Genomic DNA, 22386 nt, shown 5'->3' with positions numbered 1-22386 from the left:
GGCAGGAGAAGAGGGGATTTTATTCTGCTGCCGTTGTTTTTTTAAAAAGTGTCCTGGAGTTATCTTTGCAGTTTTATCCCGGGTTCGGATAACAGAGGATGGGTGGGCTTAAGGCACCCACTTTTGTGTTCTCCTGTGCTGACTGCCAGGAGGAAAGGCTGAGACAGGAGCCAGAAAGTTTGGGACTGCTTGGGTCCAGAGCTAGGGAGTGGTGAGGGATGTGCAGGAAGATGTGACAGAGCACGCAGAACAGGGCAAGCGAGCAAGGAGCTGAGCTGGGGCTGAGCACCAGGGCTGGGCAGAAACAGCAGTGAGTAACCAGGAAAAAGCTGTGCTTCCTCCAGGCCCTGGCAGCCACCTCACTGTGGGTGCCATGTGATTTCTGTGTATCTGATTTATTTAAAAAACTGTCTGAAGGTGACTCTGTCCCTAACAACCCAACCCCCTGCTGGCATTTGTGAAGGTGAAGCTGAATTTAAGCTCAGCTGCTGAGGGCATTGTACTGGAGTGTTAGGGTCTGTCCTAATCCCGCCAGGACTCTAAATCCCAAGGCTGTGAGCACCAGGAATTATGAGGGCACTTGATGGGATCATTTGGCCACTTCAAATTGCTCCAAGTCTTCCTTCAGGCCACAAGGAAAACTGGGAAGGGCAAGGCACAGGGAGAGCCCTGTTCTCCCTGCTTCCACTCACTCTGCTCACAGGAGAGAAAGCAGAATCAACAGTGAAAGAAATTAAATACTGACAGCATATTCTTAATTTCCCAGCCCTCCTGCTCATTAATAGGTGTACATTTATGTGCATCCCAGCCTTTGGCAACAGAGAGGAAGTCAGATGCTCCTGTGGAATAGCCTGGAAATATTCCTAGGAGGCAGGGGAATGAAGACCTTTCCCTCCCAAGTGTAACTTTTGGTGAAACCAGCTCTCTGCCAGTGTTTGTTTTCCTATTCTGAGCAAGTTTATCAATAAATCTGAGAGACCTGTCGCTGTGTTTATAAACTTTTCAGAGGAGATCAGCTCTCATGCTGTGTTTTCACAACACCTGGCCCAGCCTGGCTTTGATCTCCCCTGCAATACCCATGTGCAGGTACAAGTGTATTCAACTGTGTGGTGATTTCCCTCCCAGCTTTGTGAAATAATATTCCAGAATTTAGGCAGCGGTGCTTTTGTGGGAGCAAATTCCTTAGAGCTCCTTGAGGGGTCCTTGTAATGACAGAGCAACAGCTGGCCTTGTAATTGTACAACAATTGTACAACAACAGCTGGGCACCCCTCTTTTTCATCCCTGGCCAGGGCTGGTTTTTGGTCAGAATGCTGCTGACTTTATTCCTGGGGCTGCAGCACACCCAGTGAACACTCACATGGCATGGAAAGAGATTGTTTTCTCCTCCATCCCCCTCTGACAGTGTTGGCCAACCCTGACAGGACCTGGCTGAGGTGTTCCAGTGGAAGGCTGGGAGGAAAAGCAGCCCCTTGAAGGGAGGAATTCAGAATTTGCCAGCAAACCAATTCTTGAGTTTCAGTACAGCTGTTCTAGCACGGTTGTTTTAAATACTGTTGCACTATCATTCTCTTGGCTGGAGGAGAATTTGGTTATTTTCCTCAAGAATCCTGTGATTCAGGCACACCACAGAAATAAGGTCTCATGTTTAATTCCTGGCACTCCAGGTACAGGAACCCATTCTTGAAGGGAAGGCCCTGGTAGAAGCAGTAATGGGAACCTCAAACCTGGCAAGACAACCCACCCACACAGCTGTACCAAACCTGTCTGAGCTTTGCTTGGGGATTATTACATTCAAATAATTCATTTTGCATCTCTAAATATAGTTGAAAAGCAATGGAGAACAAGGCTTGAAATTAATCTTCCAAGCATGTAAGAAATGGCAGAAAGAAAGGCCATAACCATCAGGAGAGTCAGGGTAATATTTCCCATCTACATTTTTTGCTTTTCCAACATCAAATGGTTTTTTAAATGACAACAGATTGTGTTGAAAAAAAAAGTTTCATTCATTTTAATGTTTCCAGAACAGGTATTATGAAAGTGTTTCAGTTAGAGGTAAGAGAATCGTGGTGGGGTATCCAGGAAATAGAAATACAGTTTCTCCCTTTTTTTTTAATGTTAGAACATTTGGATAAAAACAAAACAAACTTGGTTTAGTACTTAAAAGAATTATTTTTCTTAATTTCCATCTGTCAAGAAATGTTACCTTATCTCTTCCAGTCTTCTCTCATGATTATCAGTGTCTGCTTTTATAACAAAACTGCACTTGAAGCAACAAATGCAGTTTCATACACGATGTGCATGAAGGGCTCAATACTTTGTGTGAAGGTAGCTGAGAAAGCTTTAAGATCCACAGACTCCCTATAGCAATAATTCATCCCACAGGATTGGAAGAGGAAGCTAAGAAACAACAGCTCAAGTATTCTTTTTACCCAGAAGTGACACAGGATAATTTTTACTAAAAAAAACAACAAAACAAAAGCTCACATTTACCTAAAAAAAAAAAAAAAAAAAAGCCATCAGAAAAAAAGGCTACTACTCAAAAATGTCTATTTACATTCTGTGAACCAGATATTAATTTACTCTAGTTTCACTTAATTAATTACTTGTACCCATAGACAACTTGACCAGGACTTCCTATTACTCGAGTCTAGTTTAACAAAATTAAATATCTACCTCTTTTCGTGTTGTAAAGTAACAGAATTTTCCTGGTGGTCTGCTGTGAAGGTTGAAGTTTCCTACACTTTGGCATCTCATGAAATTAAGAAACACTTGCAACCTCAAGACTCACACCTGAGCAATCCAACTCGTCCTCCCAGGAACAGAAGAGAAATGTTGCAGAGAGCAGGCAAGCTACATTACATTTCAGAAAAGACCAAAACTCATGCACACCCCTACTCCAGAGAGGCTGCTTTCATTTGGCATCAAGAGAAAAACCCCAAAAAGATGAATAAAAGAAAGAAGGGAAGGCCAAGAGTAATCCTTGTCCCATCAAATCCACACAAACTGCTTTAGTGTCAGAATTTCCCCCAGGGGCTTTGAACAGTGACATCCTCCAGAGGGATGTGAATAATAATAACAAGACCTGGACACAATTTTTTGAAAAAGACAACAATTTTTTTCAAAGAAAACATCAGAAGGCTCTAAAATACTTAATTAAAAAAAAAAAAAAAAAAAAAAAAAAAAAAAGCACCTCGAGGAACAGAACAGAATGGCTCAAAGCAAAGCAGGTTTGATAATGGATAAAGCACAGTGCCAGTGACCTTGGAAGTTTATTTAAATCCAAGGCTCACATCTGGATACAGGTTTCTGGTGAAATGAACTGGGTAACCTCGGCTCAGTTTGGGGATTTTTTGGTGTGTGTGCGTGATAGTAACAGCATGACAGACCCTTCTGTGGGAAGCTCTGAAATGAGTGAGGGGGAAAAGAGGGGCCTGGCACAGAAATCCTTCCAGATTAAAAGATTGCCAAGCAATCCAGTGTGAATGGATGCAGAGAATTGCAAGCAGAGGGCAGTGTTTCATGCTAAGAGTGCTAAGCAAGGGCTGGTTCTTGAAGTGAGTGCCTCGAAGGATGTTAGGATGTCACTGTTGGCATTGAGAATCCTTGGGGAAGGTCAGCTGCAGTCTGAGTCCCTGGAGAGTTCTGCTGCTATGGGTTCCCTAAAACAAGACCTTCGTTTGGCAGCATTTTGAAGGCACTGGAACTCCAGATGTTGCCCCAAGCATTGTTCCTAGAGAAGTTGGTCCATAGCTAGAGAAGTCAGAGCTCCTTTGATGCATGAGGGAGGAGGAGTCATCTCAGTGGAGGTAGGTGGGTTGGTTCCATCGGTACCAGGATCTGTTTGCAACAAGGGAATAAGAGCTACAATTGCCATCTTGTTAACAGTTTCCCCTTGAAATTAGAAAAAAAAATCATTATTATTTCATTTGCAACTTCCACTTGCCAGCCAGCAAATGAACCTTTGCTATTGGAAGCTCAAAGCAAAACCTCTCCTTTCTAAGCACCATCTTCTATTGTGCTGGAGCTTCACATATTCCCTGGATTTAGGCCTTCCCCCACATCTGAGGAGCTCTGAATCACAGCAGAGGATGCTCCATGACTCAGGAAGCCCAACAGCTCTGGGGAAAACTCTCTGGTCCCTTCCTACCACCCCAGCATCCATCCACCCCAGCAGAAACTACAAGGGGCCTGGGCAGCACAGACTGTGAAGAGCAGAGACACATCCAGTGAAATAACCTAAAGGGCTCTGAGCCCATATCTGTGGCTTAATGCTTTTGTAGCATCCAACTGCCTTTAGAGGCAAATCTTTCCTTTAAAGGAAAATCTTTGTTCTTGTTTCATCTGTGGATTGATTCATCTATTCCACTGTGGAATAGTTATTTGCAGCAGAGCTCTCTGGGTGGCACTGCAGGAGAGGAAACTGGCTGTGGGGGGGGGGTTATCCAAGCAGAAACAGCAAAATAAGTTTTTATCTGCTTCCTCCACACAAGGACAGTCCTTGTGGCCAGTGTTTCTATTATTATTATTATTATTATTATTATTATTATTATTATTATTATTATTATTAAGCCAGTGCAGGTTTTCAGGCAAAGTTTGATTTCCTCTTTGTCTTCAAGCAGAAAAAACCCAACCATACCCCAAGAAGCTGCAGGTTAGATGGGAAGCTCCATGTGGGAACGTGCCACCACGTCATCCCCCAACACTGGGGTTTTCCCAGGGCTTGCACATCCTCCCTCTGAGGTCCCCCTGCTTTTTTCCCCCTTGCCAAGGAGCTGTTGGTCCCCATTGCCTTACCCTGAAGAGCTGAAACCAGATGAGTTCATTGCAGCTTTGGAGTTGCTCTGGGCTGTGCCGGGGCTGCTGGCATGGAGAGCACTGCCAGGAGAGGAGGGTCTGCTGGAATTCCCTGGGGAACACGATGATGTTACTGTGTAGCAGAGAAAGCAGAATAAGGCTGGGGTCTCCTCATCCTGCCCAGGACAGCCCAAGCCCCATCTTGTCCCCATCCTCCTCTTCATCTGCTGCAAGGCAGAATGGGTCCCCCCCAAGCCCCACAGAAGGTGGGGGTCTCCAGGACTGTTTTCTCTCTCTCTGCTGCATTTAGGGTTTTTTTCATGTGAATCATACCCCTTGAAGGATATCTGACAACATTTGCTGAAGAAGGAACCCGCCCCCAAGCACTTTTCTTGTTTGGCTTCTGGGTGCACCTGGCTCTCAAGCCTCAACTCCCCAGCAAAATCTGCTTTGAGTTATACTGGAAATATTATCTTGCCCAGGAAGCTTTCTATGACTTTATTCCAGCCAAGAGGAAGATTTACTCTTCTTTTCCCTTATATACTGGTGATGTAGGGACACTTTCCCTGGCCAAACCCATGGGTCTTAATAAGAGTGGCCTGGAAATGTGACCTGGAAACCAAGTAGTGAGAGAGCAAGAGGAGGGAGAGAGGGAAGAGTGAGGGAGGTTTCTCAAAACTTACCAGTCCCAGGCATGGTGCTATGCACTGGGTTGACAGAGAGGGGCCCCAAGGACCCTGAGGTAGAGACCTAGAGAGAAACAGAAGCCAAGAGTAAGCACTTGGGCTCAAATAATTTCTTTTCTGACGGAGAGCTCCTGATGGGAAAGGATTCCTAGGTGACAATTAGTAATCTGGTGGCTGCAATCAAAGCAGGCCTGGGGCACTTTTTGTTCAACTGTGATATCTGAACTACAGGCAACACGTTGTTCAGAATGACTGATGAGCAAAGGCACACTCTGTACAACACATTCACAGGGAAACTCCTCATCAAAGCTGCTGCTTTAAAAATTCATGGCTTGCAAGCAGCATTTTATGTTGGTGACTGCAGACCAAATGTGTTGTGCAACAAGTGACCAGACTTCTTCTGATGGTTTTCTGCCTCCTCACGGATAACTCCAAAACCCAGAAGATTTCCAGATAAAACACTGCACTCTCCCTCCCACTCTCATGTGCAACAACACTGTAGGGAGGTTCCTGCCACTTTTAGATATGGAAGCAGCTATTAGCTAGCAGGAATGAAATAGCAGCTTCCTATCCCCAAGAGCCATAGATTACATGGACATTATTCCAGCACCTCCAGCAGACCCCCACGGGACTGTGGAGTGGGTTTTCCAGCAACTCAGGGATTTGTGCGTACAAGGAAATGTCCTGCCCTGTCCTGTCTCATTTCCAAGCATCCCCCCTCCGTTTCCCCTTCTTGTTTGGGTTGACACATAGAACTCCTTAGTCCAAAGCCTCTCACCAGTCTGGAATTGTAGATGGGTGATTTGATGGGGGATGGCATCGGGCAGCTGATCCGTTTTTCTTTCTGGCGCCGGTTGCAGAACCAGACCCGAACCACCTCCTTTTCCATGGACAGCTGCTCTGCTATCAAGGATATCTCCTCTGAACTGGGCTTGGGGTTCTGCTGAGAAAGGGCAGGAGGTTAAAGAAAGGCCAAAAAAAAAAAAAAAGTTGAAATTTCCAGCATTAACGTATGCTGGAAAGGCAAAGGGCAAGGGTGGGGATGGCTGTAAACTGGGGAGGGGAGAAAATTTGCTTCTAAGACAAAGGGTAAATATTTGGGTGAGAGATTATATTCTGTGAACCAGAAAGTGGCTCTGATTCAACACCAAGGTCTCATGGGATCAGTGGGGAATGAGTCAGAGTACCTGGCCCTATTATTGCATAAAACACCATCCTCTTTGATCTTAACAGCACCCAAAGCATTGCTTGGGGGGAAGATAAGGACTGGTGGTCTTCTTATCAGCACACAGGACACACGAGCTGTTTGTACACCTACCCACACCATCTCAGAAGATGTGGGTGTCTTTCTTTCTCCATCTCTGATTTATAAAGGGAACTAAGCACCCATCCTTTCTTCTAACTCATTTTCTGGTGCATTTGGCAGCATTAAGCTGGATGGTTTTTTGTTTCAGACAGAGACTGGAGGGGCAAAAATACCATGGAGATGCCAATTCAGTTTTCCCATTAGATGTCTCACACTAGCTAAAAATGAGGTGATCATAATGATCTGGCCATGATTGGCTTTTGCTCTCATTAACAGTTTTAGGAGGAAATTCTGATAGGATCACACATAAGGTAGAAACCAAGAAAAAATGAGGGCTGGTCAAAAACTGTTTGGGTGAAAAAATTTCAATTCAGTCTCACTGATTTAAATCTGTGCTTGATCTCTGTGCTGATTTTTCTTGCTTTAAATGTCAATGCTTTTCTTTTAAGAAGAAAACTCCACTTCAGAAATTATTTCTCAGCAATATCTGGAGCAACTATTCCAGTGGTCTCCCAAGCCTCACATCCGTGGCACCATAGCCACATCATTCCCAGGGCACACACCCACAGAGAGAAGAGTGGCTTGGGCTGGAGGACTGATCAGATAACAGGGAGGTGTGGTGATGAAATTGTAGTGCCTTTAAAACAACATTTACCCAGGAAAGAGTTGTGTCTGATTTCTTTGGTTTTGACACTTTTCCTATTAACCCCTTCAAACCATTTTCTAAGCTGCTACCAAAACAAAGCAAAACAAAAAAAGTTTTGGTTTTATTTGTGAGGGTTCAGTGCTATTATGACCTAGCAAATGCCAGACCCAGAGAGCATTCACAACACATGGAAAGATTTTGCCCTCACATCTTGAAATCTTTTCTCCAGCGTGGAGCGGATGTTGGTCTCAATGCTGGTTCGCTTCTTCCTTTTCCTTCCAAACATCTCATTCACTGAGGGGTAGGAATTAGGAGTGCTCATGGAAGAATCCAAAGGAGCAGATTCTGGGGGAAAAAAGAGAGGAGAAGAGTGATATTTAAAAAAGATAATGAGTTATTGTCACTCCTAGATTCTTTCTGGGAAGCACGATACCCCTTAAATTAACAAAAATGTTCCTGTATTGTGGATCCTTCCTCTGATGATGATCAAAAATTCCTACAAGAGTCCCCCAAATCCATCAATTATCTTCTCCAAGAGAAGATCATTTCTTCAGAAAAGAAATGTAAATGCTACGATTCTGATCACCACACTATTGTTCCTTTTCCCAGCTTGCCTGCTCCGATGAGGATCACCCATTTTACAGTTATTTTATTTCACACTCTTAAAGATGTTGACCCATAGCACTGATTTAGAATCATAGAATTTTCAGGGCTGGAAGGGACCTTTAAGATCATCCAGGTCCTACCCCTCTGCCATGGGCAGGGACACCTCCCACCAGATCAGGTTGCTCCCTGTCCAGCTCCAATTTTCCTGCTTTTACTGGAGGTTGCTGGATGGATCCTCTCCTCCTTACCAAGACTTTTGGCATTTCTGCCTGCAATGTCACCTACCTGCATCACTCAGCCACTTCTCCAGCAGGGGTTTGAGCTTGCACATGTTCTTAAAGCTCAGGTTGAGAGCCTCAAAGCGGGAAATGGTGGTCTGGCTGAAATCATTGCCATAGAGCTTCCCCATGGCAAGTCCAACATCACCCTGCCAAAGGAGAGCACAAGATGAGCTCAGAAAACCCCCTCGCATCTTCCTGCCATCAAACCACTTCTCAGCTTGCTTGCAGAATAAGTGCAGCCTTGTTTCCATGCCCTGCCTTCCAGAAAAAAAGTGAATTTTCCCAAGGAATCTGCCCCAAACCCCCTGAATGTGGTAGTGGAGAAGGTGGAGACAAGGAGGTTGTGGTAACAGAGTGATAGGAAGGGTTTTTCTCTTCACCTTTTTAGCAGACACTCTGAAGAAAGCCAGACTGCAACCCAGCCCTTCCTCCATCCCTGCCTCTGCCACGGAGTCCCCCAAGTGCCACATGTCCACACCAGAGGTGACACCTCCCTTCCCACTGCAAGGCTGCTCACCTGGGTGAACCCCAACTTGATTCGCCTTTGTTTGAAAGTCTTAGCAAACTTTTCCAGCTCCTCCAGGTCGCTGGGTTCCTCGGATGCTCCTGATGGGGTTAAATGCTTGGCCACTTGCAAATGCTGGGGAACATCCAGGTGGGGTTCAACTGAGGAGCCAGGGAGGCCAGAACGTCCCACAGCCTGTTAGAACAAGAGAGGGGATCCAGAGAACAATAAACAAGGACAGAGAACAAGGACATCAGCATCAGCCTTGGGGGAAGCAGGGGGTTTGTAGATGGGTGCTTGTCGGGGTGCAAAAATTTACCTGTGATGCCAGGCTGGGTCCTGGCTGGGAGAGGAGGAGGCTGCCCTGTTGCTGAGGGAAGGAGAGGAGGTTTGGCTGCAAAGCTGAGGAGAGAAAGAGACACAACATCTGGTCAGAGCAGCTCCTTCAGGACAGACACACATCTGGCCAGAGCAGCTCCTTCAACAGCAGCCAGGCAGCTGGACATCACTCTGCACAGAAAAGGCTCCTGGAACTCTGGATGGGAAAGGTTAAGTAAGCTCGTGGTCAAAATATGAGAATTTGAGCCTTTACAAATGTGGAGGGCTTGGGGTTGGGTATGAGAAAAGTTCTTTCCGTGGCTTTTTAACCTAAAAGGGATTATTACAAAAATTGATGTAGGTAAAATGTCTCATCCACCAATATCTACATGTAGCCATTAACCTAGGGCACAGACATTTTACACAAACATCTTCCTCTGATTTTTAGACACCAAACAGCAGAGAATTTACATCCTTAGTGGTGATCTTTCTCAGTTCTTAATCGTTGTAGCTGCTAAAAAAAATGTGCATCTTATTTCCAAGCTTTTCTGACTCCAACTTTCAGCCACTTGATCTTGTTAACAAAAATCCTGGTCCTGAGCCTACCAACTCTGGATTCCTCTGTACATTTCATTCTGAAGCTATCAAACCCTTTCTTTTCTACCCTACTGTATTTCAAAGAAATTGAGCTTCTTTTGGAATACATAAGCTGACACGAAAATGATGAAAATAAAAAAGGGAAATCTATAAAACTAAAAAAACTCAGTATTTATGGACACTGCATAACTGTTTAGCTGACAAACTGCCAAGTACAAGCCTGTATCTCTTACGTGGAACATCCTAAAGGATTAAGTAGCAACCAAAGCAGAGTAGTTCCCTAGAAATTTAGTTAGGTTCTTCAAGCCTGTTGTGGATGAAGCCTATGGAATTCAGTGAGGATTTATAACCTTTCTTGAAACACTCAATATATTCTATTGATTGCAACTGACAACTGTAGGGAAAACTGAAGAAATTTATGGACTTCTGCTAAAAAAAAAAATAAAAAGGAAACAAAGATCATCTCCAGAATTAATCACTCCCTCCCTCTCTCCCCTCCTAGCTTTCCTTTTTCTTCAATTTAGATCTGAATGTGCAGAATCCCATTTATTTATTTAGATTGGTGTTTCAATAAGCTTGCTCTAATGCTGGAACAACTTTGAATTTCAAATGCAGTCTGGTAATGAGGTGCACATTTTTAACAGTGAAGGTAATTAATCACCAGAATGGCTTGCCTAGGGACATGGGGGATGCTCTGTCATTTGGAGTCTTTAAAATCATGATTGAACACCTTTGCAAAAGCTAAGCTCTAGCTCAAATGGAAATTATGGGCTGGATTCAGGAATCACTGGTTTGGCAGCTGGTGGGACTGAGGCTGTGTTTCCAGAAGATGAGGACTTCAGCAGCAATATTCTGGCTGACAATATTCCCAGCATCTCCTTGCCTGCTTCTTTCCACCTTTATGGCACAGAGCTTTCCCCCCCTTGCTCCAGCACGAGCTGTTTGAATCACACCAGGCCATAAAGAATCAGACCTGGTTATTTATCTGGATTAAAAAAAACAGCTTTAAAACACACAAAAAAATTTCAAACCCATGTCCTGTGGGAAAGCTCAAACCCACAGCCAGGTCCCTTTGGCCATGACATCCATGGACTGATGCACCCATCAGTCAGAACCCAGGGAATGTTGAGGGTGCTCCCATGATGTCCTTGAGGGACAAACTTCAGGAATATTTTGAGCACCTTTTTGGTATGAGAAACACTCCACCTGTACCAAACAAATAATTCCACAAAACCAATCTGTGCCTTCCCTTTCACTCCCCAGTGGCTGAGCATGCACGTGGCACAGGATGATTAGAACTTGGCACTCGTGGATGCAAAAGGGGAAGTGCTCTTGCATAAAAAGCCACTTATTGGCCAGAATACCCAGGCTTTATCAAATCTGGAACCCAAAGGGGTTATGGTCAAACAAGTGGACATCTGTTGGAGGGCTTATAGCTGCCAAAGGAAGTCACTTAGCAGAAAAAACCTCTAATTCTATAAAAGGAAGCAATTTCTGTTTTGCAGTATAATGTGTTCAGTATTAGATAGGAATAAAAGCAGGCAGTAAGCAATGGATCATTCTGACCCTGCCATTTCAAACAAGCTGGGTTCTAGTAGTTTCTTTATACAGCACTCAGCATCATTTGGCAGAGAGCAGAGTTTATACACTGCCAGTGAGAAATAGGTTTCCCACTTGCCTACAGTCCAGATTTTCTTTTGGCACACATATACCAGTGGATTCAAGCTGCAGGGATTTTGAGGTTTTAATTCTGAATTTCGGTTCATACAGAAGGATCTCTGTGCTGGAATAAAACAGGAATGTGAGCAAAGGACCCAAGTCCCTTTGCATCTGCCAGGTTAGGGATCAAAGCCTATGCTTGTCTGTCCAGAAGCACCATAAAACCTCCTCAGTGGGGTGTCTGTATCACTGCTGCTGGAGAAATGCCATAAAAAACATGGGCTGTAAACACAGAAACACAGGGATTTCTCAAGCACTGAGCTGAGTCCTTTCATCCCTTTCACAGAGCTGATCACAGAAGTTGTTGGACCTCCTATCCTCTCCTGCCTCATGGCTTGGAGCAAGATTTGGGAACAACCACCAGCAACTTCCAAGCTCTCAGCTCTCATCCCCAGGTTGCTCCTGGCTAGGTTAGACCTGTTTGTTCCAGTGCCAGCATTATCCTTGCAGTTCAGCTCCTTCCCTGGATTCACTCTCCCTCTCAGGTACTTTGCTCATCTCAAACTCACATCACTTTTCTGGAAGCAATGAGGAATGGGAGCTCAAGGAGCTCAGGCAGGCTGAAAGTGCTCCCCAAGGAGCAGGCTCCTTGCTGTTTTGCTGAAAGCCATCCCAATGTTATCCCGAAATTTCCCAGGTGGGATCCCTCCCTGCCCAGCCTGGCCCCAAGGTGGCACTCGTGGTGCGCAGATGCCAGGAGCATCTCCCTTCCCGGAGCGATTCCGTGGCCACGGGATCATCCCAGGTGTGGGAAGCAGCACGGAGAGGGGGAGGAAGAGCAGGGGAAAATGTCACTGGCACCACAGCAGGGGAACAGACGCCATCTGGGAAAACCTTAACATTCCAGACTAAAACCGACAGTCAGGAGAAGGGAGGTTTTCCCTGGATGGGTATCTCCTCAGGACAACTCCTCTTCCAGCTCTTCCTGCTCTTACCTTGTTGCCCAGCCTGAGATTGAGAGAGAAGAAACTGGGGAACTGACTGCATGTGACCAGGAAGCAACACAAGCTGCTGCAGGGTGTGGAGAGAGCTCATATCCTACGGGAAAAAGCAAAGGGAATAACACAACTCAGAGAGGTTTGTTCTTCACCCAGCATCACCTCTCCTATAAAGCTTCCCTTCTCCTTTGTGCTCTCCTTGCCCCCTTTCAGGTTTCCTTTAACTACCAGCACATTAGATTTGTGGAGTTTGTGTGCTGGGGAGGTACAGAGGGGCACCAGGATCTGGAAACATTTACACAGAGAACTGTCTACTTTTATCTTAAAAAGACAGTGCTTGAAAATGACATTTTTGAAGCCCTGGCAGTCAAAACCTGAAGCAGTGGTCGTTACAAGTCGCAGTGAAACCTCCTGGATTTCAGTTTCTTTCAGAGAGCAAACTCCTTACACAGGAAATTGCAGCTGACTGTCCCATCTCACAAACCCCAAGAACCTACTTTCCACAAGAGGCTGATTTCCCAGCCAAGAATAATGCTGAGATGGGCAAGAAGCAATGCCCAGCAGCATCTGATCCTCTGCAAACTCATTGCAAGGGACAGTGATCAGTGTTTCCTGTTCCTTGCCACGTAGCTGTCAGGATTTCCCCACCCTGCCCTGAGCAGAGCACACAAAAGGCACAGAGACATGAGGATTATTACATCCTCCTGTTCTTTCACATTATTGAGGTCCCAGCCCCAGGTCCTTTCTTGGGACAAGTGTTGCATAGACCCCCAGAAAAAGCCCTCTCTAGAGGTACATTTTAAAAGCAGCTCCTTACACAATAAAATGAGCTCTTACATTTTTTTGAAGCCTTGGGAAACATGAACGGACCCTGAATTGTGCAAGGGATCTGAGCACCCCTTGAAAAAGTGTGGGAAAAGATTGCTGAGAAGCTTCTAGCACCCAACTCCCCCTAGAATTTAACAAGAATTAAGTGCTAAACTCCCTGTGGGTGTTACTTTTTTCTCTGGTGTAAATCAATTTGAGCCAACATATTCAAGGACAGCCATACCAGTTCAAATCAAGAGTTTATCTACATTATTTCCAATGATGGCCTTAAATCAGATGTTCATGAAAGAGGAAGATCAGGGGGCAAGCACACCTTAACACTTCCCTTTGGTGGTGTCTCAGCCTTCAATTATTTTCAGTTCAAGGGATTTCCTGGGCACTGTGTGTTTTGCTTACTTAGTCAACCCTTAGAGGAAACCTCTTCCAAGTACTTATCCAGTCTACATTTGAACCCCTATAAAACTTCCAGCAGAAAAGGAAGAGACTGAGGAGGAAACAAACTTTTGTGAACACAGATTGATTTTTCCAGTTTAGTGCCCATCATGTCCTCAAGTCTCCTGACAAAAGCCAGGTGTAATTTGGCAAGTGTCACCAATTGCAGCCTCTTCTTTCCAGGGTCACCAACTTGTGCCCTTTCAAATTTCTGGCTCCCTGAAGCAGCAAAATCACTTACCCCTGCAATTTGGCTTCCAGGCATCATCGAGGATCCCTGCACAAGGTGACCTGACCTAGGGGGGATTGCAGATTGCAAGGAGTCACTGAGGTCTTCAGTTTTAATCTGAAAAAAAAAAAAAAAAAAAAGCCAAAACCAGAGTGAATGCAACATTAGGGAGCAGAGGCAAGAAGATCCAGGAGGTCTGGGGCAGCTGGGAGTCTGAAAGGTAGAAGGGATGGGGAAGGGGCTCCTTTCAGAAAAAAAGGCAGAGGTCAGGACTCATTGCTTCCATCCCTGACTTTGCAGAAAGGCACAATCAGTCCTCACTTGTATCATTCCTCACTTCTGGTGTCCAGTTTGCATAATGGAAACAGGTTTTCTTCTCTGTCAAGCCAAGGGGAGGTTTGCAGTTCACTCAATTAATACAAATTAATTAAAACACTTCAGAAAGTGACCACGTTCCAATGACTTAGCAGGATATAAAGTACATGAGTGCTTTCCTTAGACAAAACACTGAGCATTTTGTCAAATTATAAGGAAGATATGAAGCATTTCTCCCCTACAGATCACAACTCAACTCGATAGCAGGGCTGGGTATAGGTGCCCTCTCATTTTGTTCTGCAGGTGGCACAAAATGGTACAAGGGGACAGGAAAGGAAAGGTCACCAAGTAAAAGACCTGAAAAAAAGCAGTGCCATCTTCCAGACTTGAAAATGCAGCACCCCGGGCACCAAATGTCTGCTTATCTTCTAACAGAAAGAAGTAAGAAATTGTACTGGGCAGGCAAGGAAAACTTTGCTTCCTTAGCTAAGGCAAACTCTGGAAAAAGAACTGGAAAAAGAACTGGAAAAAGAACTGGAAAAAGAACTGGGAAAAGAACTGGGAAAAGAACTGGGAAAAGAACTGGGAAAAGAACTGGGAAAAGAACTGGGAAAAGAACTGGAAAACTTCACAGGAATCAGCCCGTTGTCCAGCAATCATTTCAGCCTCCTTTAATGCTAAGAAAGATTCCTGTCTACAAAATAATCATGATTTCTGAGTCCACACTGTTAAGAGAAGAATTTACTCAGGGACCAGGACGTAGTCCCGGTGTCTGCTTTATTCCATAGACTCCACATTAATTTCTAACATTTCTATTGCATTAAAAAAAGCAAATAAAGAACTATTATATCACTTTGTACCAGCTGAAGTCCTTTTGGTAAGGCTTCCTGGGACAGGAGAGGGGGTAACCGGGTTGGGGAGATTTTAGAAGTTTTTAGGTTAGTTCCTGAAAGCTGTCTGAGAAGTGTCTGTGCAGATCCCATGCACAGCAGACAAAAGTCATTCCAAGCTCTTCTCACACATTGTCACCAAGATAAGATCCAAGCCAACAATTTCCCAGCTTAGCTTGGAGTTTTTCCTAAGCACGGGAATGCCTGGAAAAAGGCTCAGATCATTAATCCCATTCCTCACCTAAGCATTTCCAGGGCAAGAAGACCCTTCTTTTCCCACAAACAAGAAAAAACAGGGGGACACCAGAAATGATAGGTCTTGAAAAGTCTGTCCAGGGGCTCAGCACTGCAGATCCACCCTTATTTCTAGGGCTGAACCTCACCATCTCCCATCAACCAACCCAACATTCCCCAAGAGACCAGCAGGGTCGAGCTGGCCATACAACCTCCTACCAGCAGAGGGGGACAAGAAATTCAGCTGGAGAAAAACAATGGCCTAAGCCAATAGTTTTAGTAGAGGGAGGTTTTATTTCAATTTGACTGAAGAGAGCAAACACATAAAATTTCTGCAACAGCAAAGGAGAAAATGTGATCACAAGAGGCTCGGAGCTGCAGAGCAGGGAGCTGTCCCTATAATATTTTAACCTCTTTGTTTTTAAGGTGCTACATAGAGGAAAGAGAATTACAACACCTTCGTTCACTAAAGCTATAGCTCTGGACACTGCCAAAACTAGTTTTGCAATCATACCAGCTCCTTACAACAAGAGTTATACATGCTGTGAATCCCAGTACTTTCCTACCTTTCAGGTTGGCATGATCATCCCTTTTAGCCTGGTGAACAAAAAAAAAAAAAAAAGAAGTGGAAAGATCTTCTCGATCACTATCAACGTGGATAGTGTCTACTAAATGTTGGGCAAAAGGCTCAGGAGAACCCCACTGTTACCCCTGAGCCATCCAGCCACGGCAGGCAAATGGTTTAATGCACTTTTTTCCTTCTTAGGGTGCATTAAAAAAAACAAACAAACCCCAAAAAACAAAGTCACCTGCGCCAAAAGGTAAAAAAAAAAAAAAAAAAAAAAAAAAAAAGAAATTAATTCCCCGTGCTCGCAATTCATGCGCCTCTGCCTCGTGCAGCCCCCCAAAAAAAAAGTCACCCAAAAAAAAGTTATCCACGTCTCAGAGAACGAGGTGCTGGATCCCTCCTCAGTTAGGATCCCAGGAGGAGTGGAGTGTGGAAGGAGCACAAGCCATTTCCAAACCGAAATCAATTTTTACAGCTGCCAAGCGGAATGATTTGGAAGCTTTCCAGGGGGAAAGGGGTGTGTAGCTGCATCCCGGCATCGCACAAGATGAGAACGGGAGGTGGGTTTGGCAAAGGACTGGTTCCTGATTTAAAAACAACAACATCTCCCACTGCTCCTTCCCCCGTCCCTGGAATTCTCTGCCTCCCTCCTGCGCAATGGGCGGGAACCTGGGTGCTCTTGACAAATCCTTCTTTCTCCGCACCCATTTTCATTGGGTTTAGTCTCAAATTTACCTCTCCCTCCTCTTCCTCTCCCCAACAGGCCTGCAGCTGGCTAATTGTTCATTAGTGAGAGTTCGGGGTATATCCAAAACTTTTGGGATGGTTTATGCAAATCCTGCACCTTCTTTTTTTTTTTTTTTTTTTTTTTTTTTCCTGGTTAAACCGGCAGTATTACCAACAGTACATTAAAAAAACCCAAACCAAAAACCTCAGAAAACCACACACATTGTGGGCGAGGCCACTCAATATCATGAGACTCCCTTCAAATAATGTAAATTTCAAATTAATAAAACGAGGGGAGGAGCTGCCTGCTCCTTTCCCAGTGCATCTGACCCCGGATTCTGAGGCATTTGCTATCAACACAAGAAAAGGCATTGCACAGTCTGAGAACGGAGGGTTCAGGGTGGAAATGATCACAGAATCACCTCCTGTTGGTATGTGATGAGGGCCCTGCTGAAATATTGCAAGGGACCAAGAGTGTTTTAGTTAAAAGCAGGAAAACTTTGGTTTTTCATAATAATAAAACCAAAATGAGGAGCAAGAAGCCACCGGGTGCACACCCCAGCTTCTTCCCGTTGAGTCGGGGCGTGATGCTACCTTAGGAAAACCAAGTTGTGAAAGGGCAGGGATGGAGCCACTCACTCCAAAGACATCTCTGACAGCTCGGGAGAGGTGCTGAGCCCCGGCTGCCAGCTGGGAATTTACAGGCACCTTCTTCCCTTTGGGCTGGAGGGGAGTGAGTCTGCGGGCAGGGCTGGCAGCAGCTCCCGGCTCCTCCCGGGGAGGTAACGGCAGATGGCGGCACCGCTGCACGGAGCTTCCTGGGGCTTCTCCAGGATGGGAAAGGAATCACACTTGCAAATCTCAAGTGGATGTTTTCACAGCCTTAAAATAGGGTCAGCTGCCCCCAAGCAATCGGAGTGAAAAACACAGGAAGGGTGACTGGATGGAAAGACAGTCCTTGCCTTCATTGGCTGGCACATCTCTTGGGCCTGGCCAAGGATGGATTGGTTCTTACCTATCTCCGGCCTAAAAACAAAAACAAAAAGCCAAACAAACTAAGAAACATACTGAGGGCAATGGAAAATGATCAAAGCTCTTCAGCCTGCTTGCGTAACCGATTTGTGGAAGGTGTTTCATAAACATTTCATAAGAAGGAGAATTATGAAGAAAACATCTCCCAACCTGCCTGCAATTACTGCACAAACTCTTCCTTACCAGTAGGAAGAAGGGGAGAAAAAAAAAAAAAAAAAAAAAAAAGTACATCTGTTTTGTAACTGATCTGTGAACTTTTGGCAAACATTTGGCTCATGAAAACATCCTGCAGACATATTGCAAAGCTGTAAAAATCCAGCCTTACACGAGGAAGTTGGGAAGATTCACTTTAGCAGCCCTGATTTCAGTGCATGGAAGGCCATACCCTCCCGACAGACAGATGGACAGACCCAGGGGTTGGGCAGGACTCTGGCTGAAGCCTTCCTCATCTTAACCCAGTTCTTTTCATGGGAAATACGAAGTGGCCTTCCTCATCTCTTAGGCACCAAAGCAGGCAGCCTGAACACAGCCCCAAGCCACCTCCTTTCGCTGAGTATTTCTGATGTAACAAGCACTGCTCTGTCATCCTCTTCACAAAGCTGGGACCCAGCGACTGATTCAGCACCCAGAGCCTCGGATGCTTTCCCCAAATCTAGATAAGAGGTGCCCATACCTAGCTAGAGTGAGGCCCTTAGAGCTATTCCAGCCTTCCCCAGGACCAGTTATTGGGCAGGAGCTGTGGTTGGTAGCGCAAAGGAGAAGACAATCGTATTTGTTGTGCAGTTTCTATTTAGACGGTAACCTCTTTGAAACAGATTTCTATCTGCCTTCATATCTGGCTTATCTCCCAGTCAGCAGCTCCCAACTCTTGCAGGGTTTGATTTACTCACATCCCTCCCCCCATTGCAGAGCTGGAAGGCTGTTTCATGGGGTGAAAGAGGGTCAGGTGCAATCAGGCTTCAGAGGATCTCGTCCCTCGCTGAAAACAAACAGGGCTGAAGCAGTCCCAAAGTGCTATTTTTTTATGACAGAGCTGCCCCAAAGTGACTCGAAGGCTGAAGTTAAGGGAGAAAATCCTATGGTAGAAAGAGGTTTCAAAGCTGGATCCAAGGCTACTGCAGTTAACTGAACCTTTGCACCTTCCAAAGGCGTCAGCGAGCTTCCCTGTGAATTACCTGCACACGTGGGCACCATAAAATAAAAAACACACTAATAATAAATTATAGCAATAAGAATAATGGGCTTGCAATTACAATTTCCACATGTGCTATCCTGCACATACAGCCAGGCTTAGCAGACACCCAGGAAGGAAGCAGAAAAACCTAATGTCAGTGCAAAGCTATTCACCCCACAACATCTGATATTTCCCACTGAAGCTGTCAGCACGACAGAAAGGGAGTTAATCCCATGCTGAATGCCTAACAGACTATATCCTACAACTCAACAATGACAGCACATTGAAAAATTAAACTGTAATCCCCAAGACACCTGCATCACAGCTATATGAGGTCTTTGAGCTTATTAATTGAGGCCTGATCTGATATGCTCTGCCCTGTGAGCTTCAGCTCAGAACGTAGTAAAAGTGGGAAAACCAAACTTTGAGTAACCAAGCTACATGCTCTCAAAAGAAAACAAACAGAACCATGCTCAGCTTTGTATTCACAAGCTTTCTGATACAGCATTGCCCTAGAGTTTTTGCTTGTAAACAGAGAACAGGAAAAAAAAAATCCCAAGTCACTCCTCTGTGCTGAACACTAAACCTCAAAAGGATTCTGTGGAGCACAGCAGGATTCAAAAGCAGGCACTGGGCAAGGGAGCAGAGAACCAGAGGTGGGAAGAGCACCTGCCCTGAATGCCATGCTTAAAGAGGTGTCAGGTCAGCACATCCTGATGCTCCCATTACAGAGCACAGCTGCCAGGTGCTCCTCTGGAGTCAGAGAGCATGGAACTGGCAAAGGGATGCTGGAAACAACCACTTCCAACACCTTCACTCTTACTCAGGCACGTGGAACCTTCTCTACCAAGCCCTGTGGACATGTCACATTTTTAAAAAGAGGAGGGGAAGATGCTATTTGCTTAGCCAGAATGGTGAGAACCTCCAAACAAAGCATAGAAACCAACTGTAGCACCATTAAGGCTCTCATTTCTCTAATGCCTCCAATTCTAGGACTTTTCTTGCCCCTTTCTCCCATCTTTGCCCCATCCTTGGCCCAGAGGTCCTACCCCAACTTTCTCATGGGTTGCAGCACTGCTCTCTGTTTCACTTGCCCAACTTCCAAAGCTCTCCAGAACTCCACCTCTGCCTACACCTTTGTGCTTATCTTCTCTGCTCCCACCCTGGGCTTCATCCCTGCCCCTTTCCTTATCAATCTGATTTCATACACACCAGGCTCCATGGCTTCTCCCATGCCCTCCTGCATGCTCACACAGGTTCCCTGGAGCCTAATCACGTTCCTGTTGAAGTCAGCAGCAAAGTTGCCTTATTGGGCTTTTCTGGGGCCAGAATCAGACTCTCCAGTGTTCTCCCCGCACAAAAAAATTCCCCCTTTCCATCAGCCTCTTGTCTAGGATGAACCAACTGGGATTGCTCTGGATTCTCAGTGCCCTCTGACTGCCAACCAGTCACAAAAAGACCTGGCACTGCCTCCCTGATATGCCAGGGCTGGATCAATCGTCCACAAAGGGGGCTGATCAGTGCCTCCCTGGCAAGTGAAGTCATGGCACAGGTAGCCCTTGGTAGCCAGGCTCCTTCCACCACATTTGAGAGGAATTAACCTGGAATGAGATGGCTCCCGTGACTGGCTCCATCCCAGCTCTGCAGGTTCCTCTGATTGGTTCCCAGTACTTTTGGCACCAGTTGCCAGGCCCCAGGGAACTGGGATACAAGAAGAGCAGCTAGAGGGATTGTACTAAATACACAGAAGTAATATAATTAAAAAAAGAAAGGGAGAGTGAGAAAGAGCAGCTTCACTGGAGAGTATCACAGAGTTTTTCATTTTGGGTGGAGGGAATGAAGTCTTGTGATTGAGAGGGAGCTCAGAACCAATCCTCCCAACTCCGTGGCTCTGGGCAACTTCTCCATTTTGGGGAAAGAGGGCAATAGGGTTTATTGCTAGCATAGACCCAACATCTGAGCCCTGGTTCAGCCCACTGGTTTCACATGGAGCACCCCTGGTGCAGATCAGCACCTCTGGAAAGAAAGTGCACTCTGATGTCAGGCTCCCAAAATTAAAGGCCTTGCTTGAAACCCCATCCTCTTCACCTTTTGTGCTATGACTTGCCCTTCTGCAAAATGGGTGTAGGGCCCCACCCTTGCTGGGTGGTGCAGGCTTTTGATTGAATTCTTGGAGCTCACCAGATGAAAGGCCTTCAAGAATTCAGAGTCCTCTCCTTATTACCAATGAGCCATTCTCTAGCAGGCAGAAGAGTCATATCCATGCACAGCAGTTCATGCAACTCATCATTTAATAGGTGCTGGGCAGCCTAAATTGGTTGACAGTGACAGCCATGCCTTGAGCATGTTAAGTTTCTATTGGGAGTTAAGTTTCTATTGTGGAAACCATTGTTATGTCCCTTCAGACAGGTCCATGAAACTAGGAACCTGCAAGCCTACAAAATACCTCCCAAAGGATGATAGGAACCCAGATGGAGTGAGGAATTTGCATGCAGAGGTCTCTTTCTCCCTCACCTCTAAACCAGCTTTGAAACAACTGTTCAAGACACATTGCCAGTGAGCTGAAGCAACAAGCATAGAGTATTTCTTATAAATCAAGGTTTAGGAGTCTGGAGAAGGAAAGAAGTTTCTGAATGGGCTGAAGCTGGATCTTGGGGAACAGATACAGTCCAGCCAGCTGGGAAGTGATGCTGGGTTGTGCTCAACTGTGACTGACCAAAATAAAATTAATTCAGTGGTTTCAGTCCACCTCTTAAGAAAAAAATTTAAAAGGCCAAATTCTTCCTCCTGTCTTCAATACTTTCCTACTTTTTCCTCCTTACTTCCCCCTTTCCCTCAGAAGCTTCCCCGGAGACTCACTGCCTTCTTTTGGAGTTCATTCCCAGCAGCTCTCTGAGAGCTTCTGCAAGGTGCCAGAACAAAACTAGCTTGAAGAAGAGGTTCCTCAACATATCTGTCCTAAGCAGTGCCAGATATAGAAACAGAGGACTTCCCCTCAAGCCAGGGCTTTCTCTGATGCTTTCCCAAAGGGCTGCATTTCAATGAAGAATCAGCACACATACAAATTTATGCAATCAGTCTGTCCCTAGGACAGAGCAAGGCAACTTCAAAAGGAAAGGCCAAGGCAGTGCTCAGCTTAGATCCAGTGTCAGTCAAGACAGATACGGACAGCCAGGCTGATTTCCAGCTAGTGAAGGCTCAAGAGATGAAAAGCAGATGCAAGACTTAGGCTGATCCCCTGGAGCAATGCAGAGAAGAGAGAGTGAAATCTGAACTGATCCCCAGAGGGGAGAAGGAAGCAGGATGTGAATCTCCCCTTGAGAGAAGGGCAAAACAGGACTGGGATGGAAATCTGGAGGGCAGACTGAAACCTGAACTACCCACAGGGAAGAGCCAAGCAGGAACAGAAATGACATGTAGGGAACACATGAGATTAGGGGGAGGTGGGAACCCAAAGTGGAATGAAAAACTATGAGAGAGATCCCTGCGGGGAGGGAAGCCCTGATTGAGCAAAATTAAATCTGCAGGGAGTTTTGCATCCCAGATATTAATAACAAACT

The 22386-nt window shown here is 45.5% G+C and overlaps 1 protein-coding gene across 2 annotated transcripts in view; it reads right to left on the bottom strand.

Annotated features, from left to right (window-relative positions):
* Positions 1-1981: 1981 nt before the first annotated feature.
* POU2F3 (POU class 2 homeobox 3) overlaps positions 1982-22386 on the bottom strand; it is a 41438-nt gene continuing 21033 nt past the window's right edge. Inside the window, exons 5-14 of one of the 2 annotated variants that reach the window (XM_071768886.1) lie at positions 13900-14004; positions 12396-12498; positions 9146-9228; positions 8839-9021; positions 8326-8467; positions 7643-7779; positions 6261-6422; positions 5480-5546; positions 4797-4929; positions 1982-3839 (exon numbers count right to left, since the gene is read on the bottom strand). In XM_071768886.1, the coding sequence (XP_071624987.1) occupies positions 3800-3839; positions 4797-4929; positions 5480-5546; positions 6261-6422; positions 7643-7779; positions 8326-8467; positions 8839-9021; positions 9146-9228; positions 12396-12498; positions 13900-14004 (1155 nt within the window). In that variant the 3' untranslated portion in view covers positions 1982-3799. The remainder of the gene's footprint in view (positions 3840-4796; positions 4930-5479; positions 5547-6260; positions 6423-7642; positions 7780-8325; positions 8468-8838; positions 9022-9145; positions 9229-12395; positions 12499-13899; positions 14005-22386) is intronic. The other variant, XM_071768887.1, reaches the window with a different exon arrangement.

This window comes from Heliangelus exortis, chromosome 26, assembly GCF_036169615.1.
Source record: "Heliangelus exortis chromosome 26, bHelExo1.hap1, whole genome shotgun sequence".
Classification (NCBI taxonomy): Eukaryota; Metazoa; Chordata; class Aves; order Apodiformes; family Trochilidae; genus Heliangelus; species Heliangelus exortis.
The sequence above is the reverse complement of the archived record's forward strand: the minus strand, read 5'-3'. Positions and strand labels throughout refer to the sequence as shown.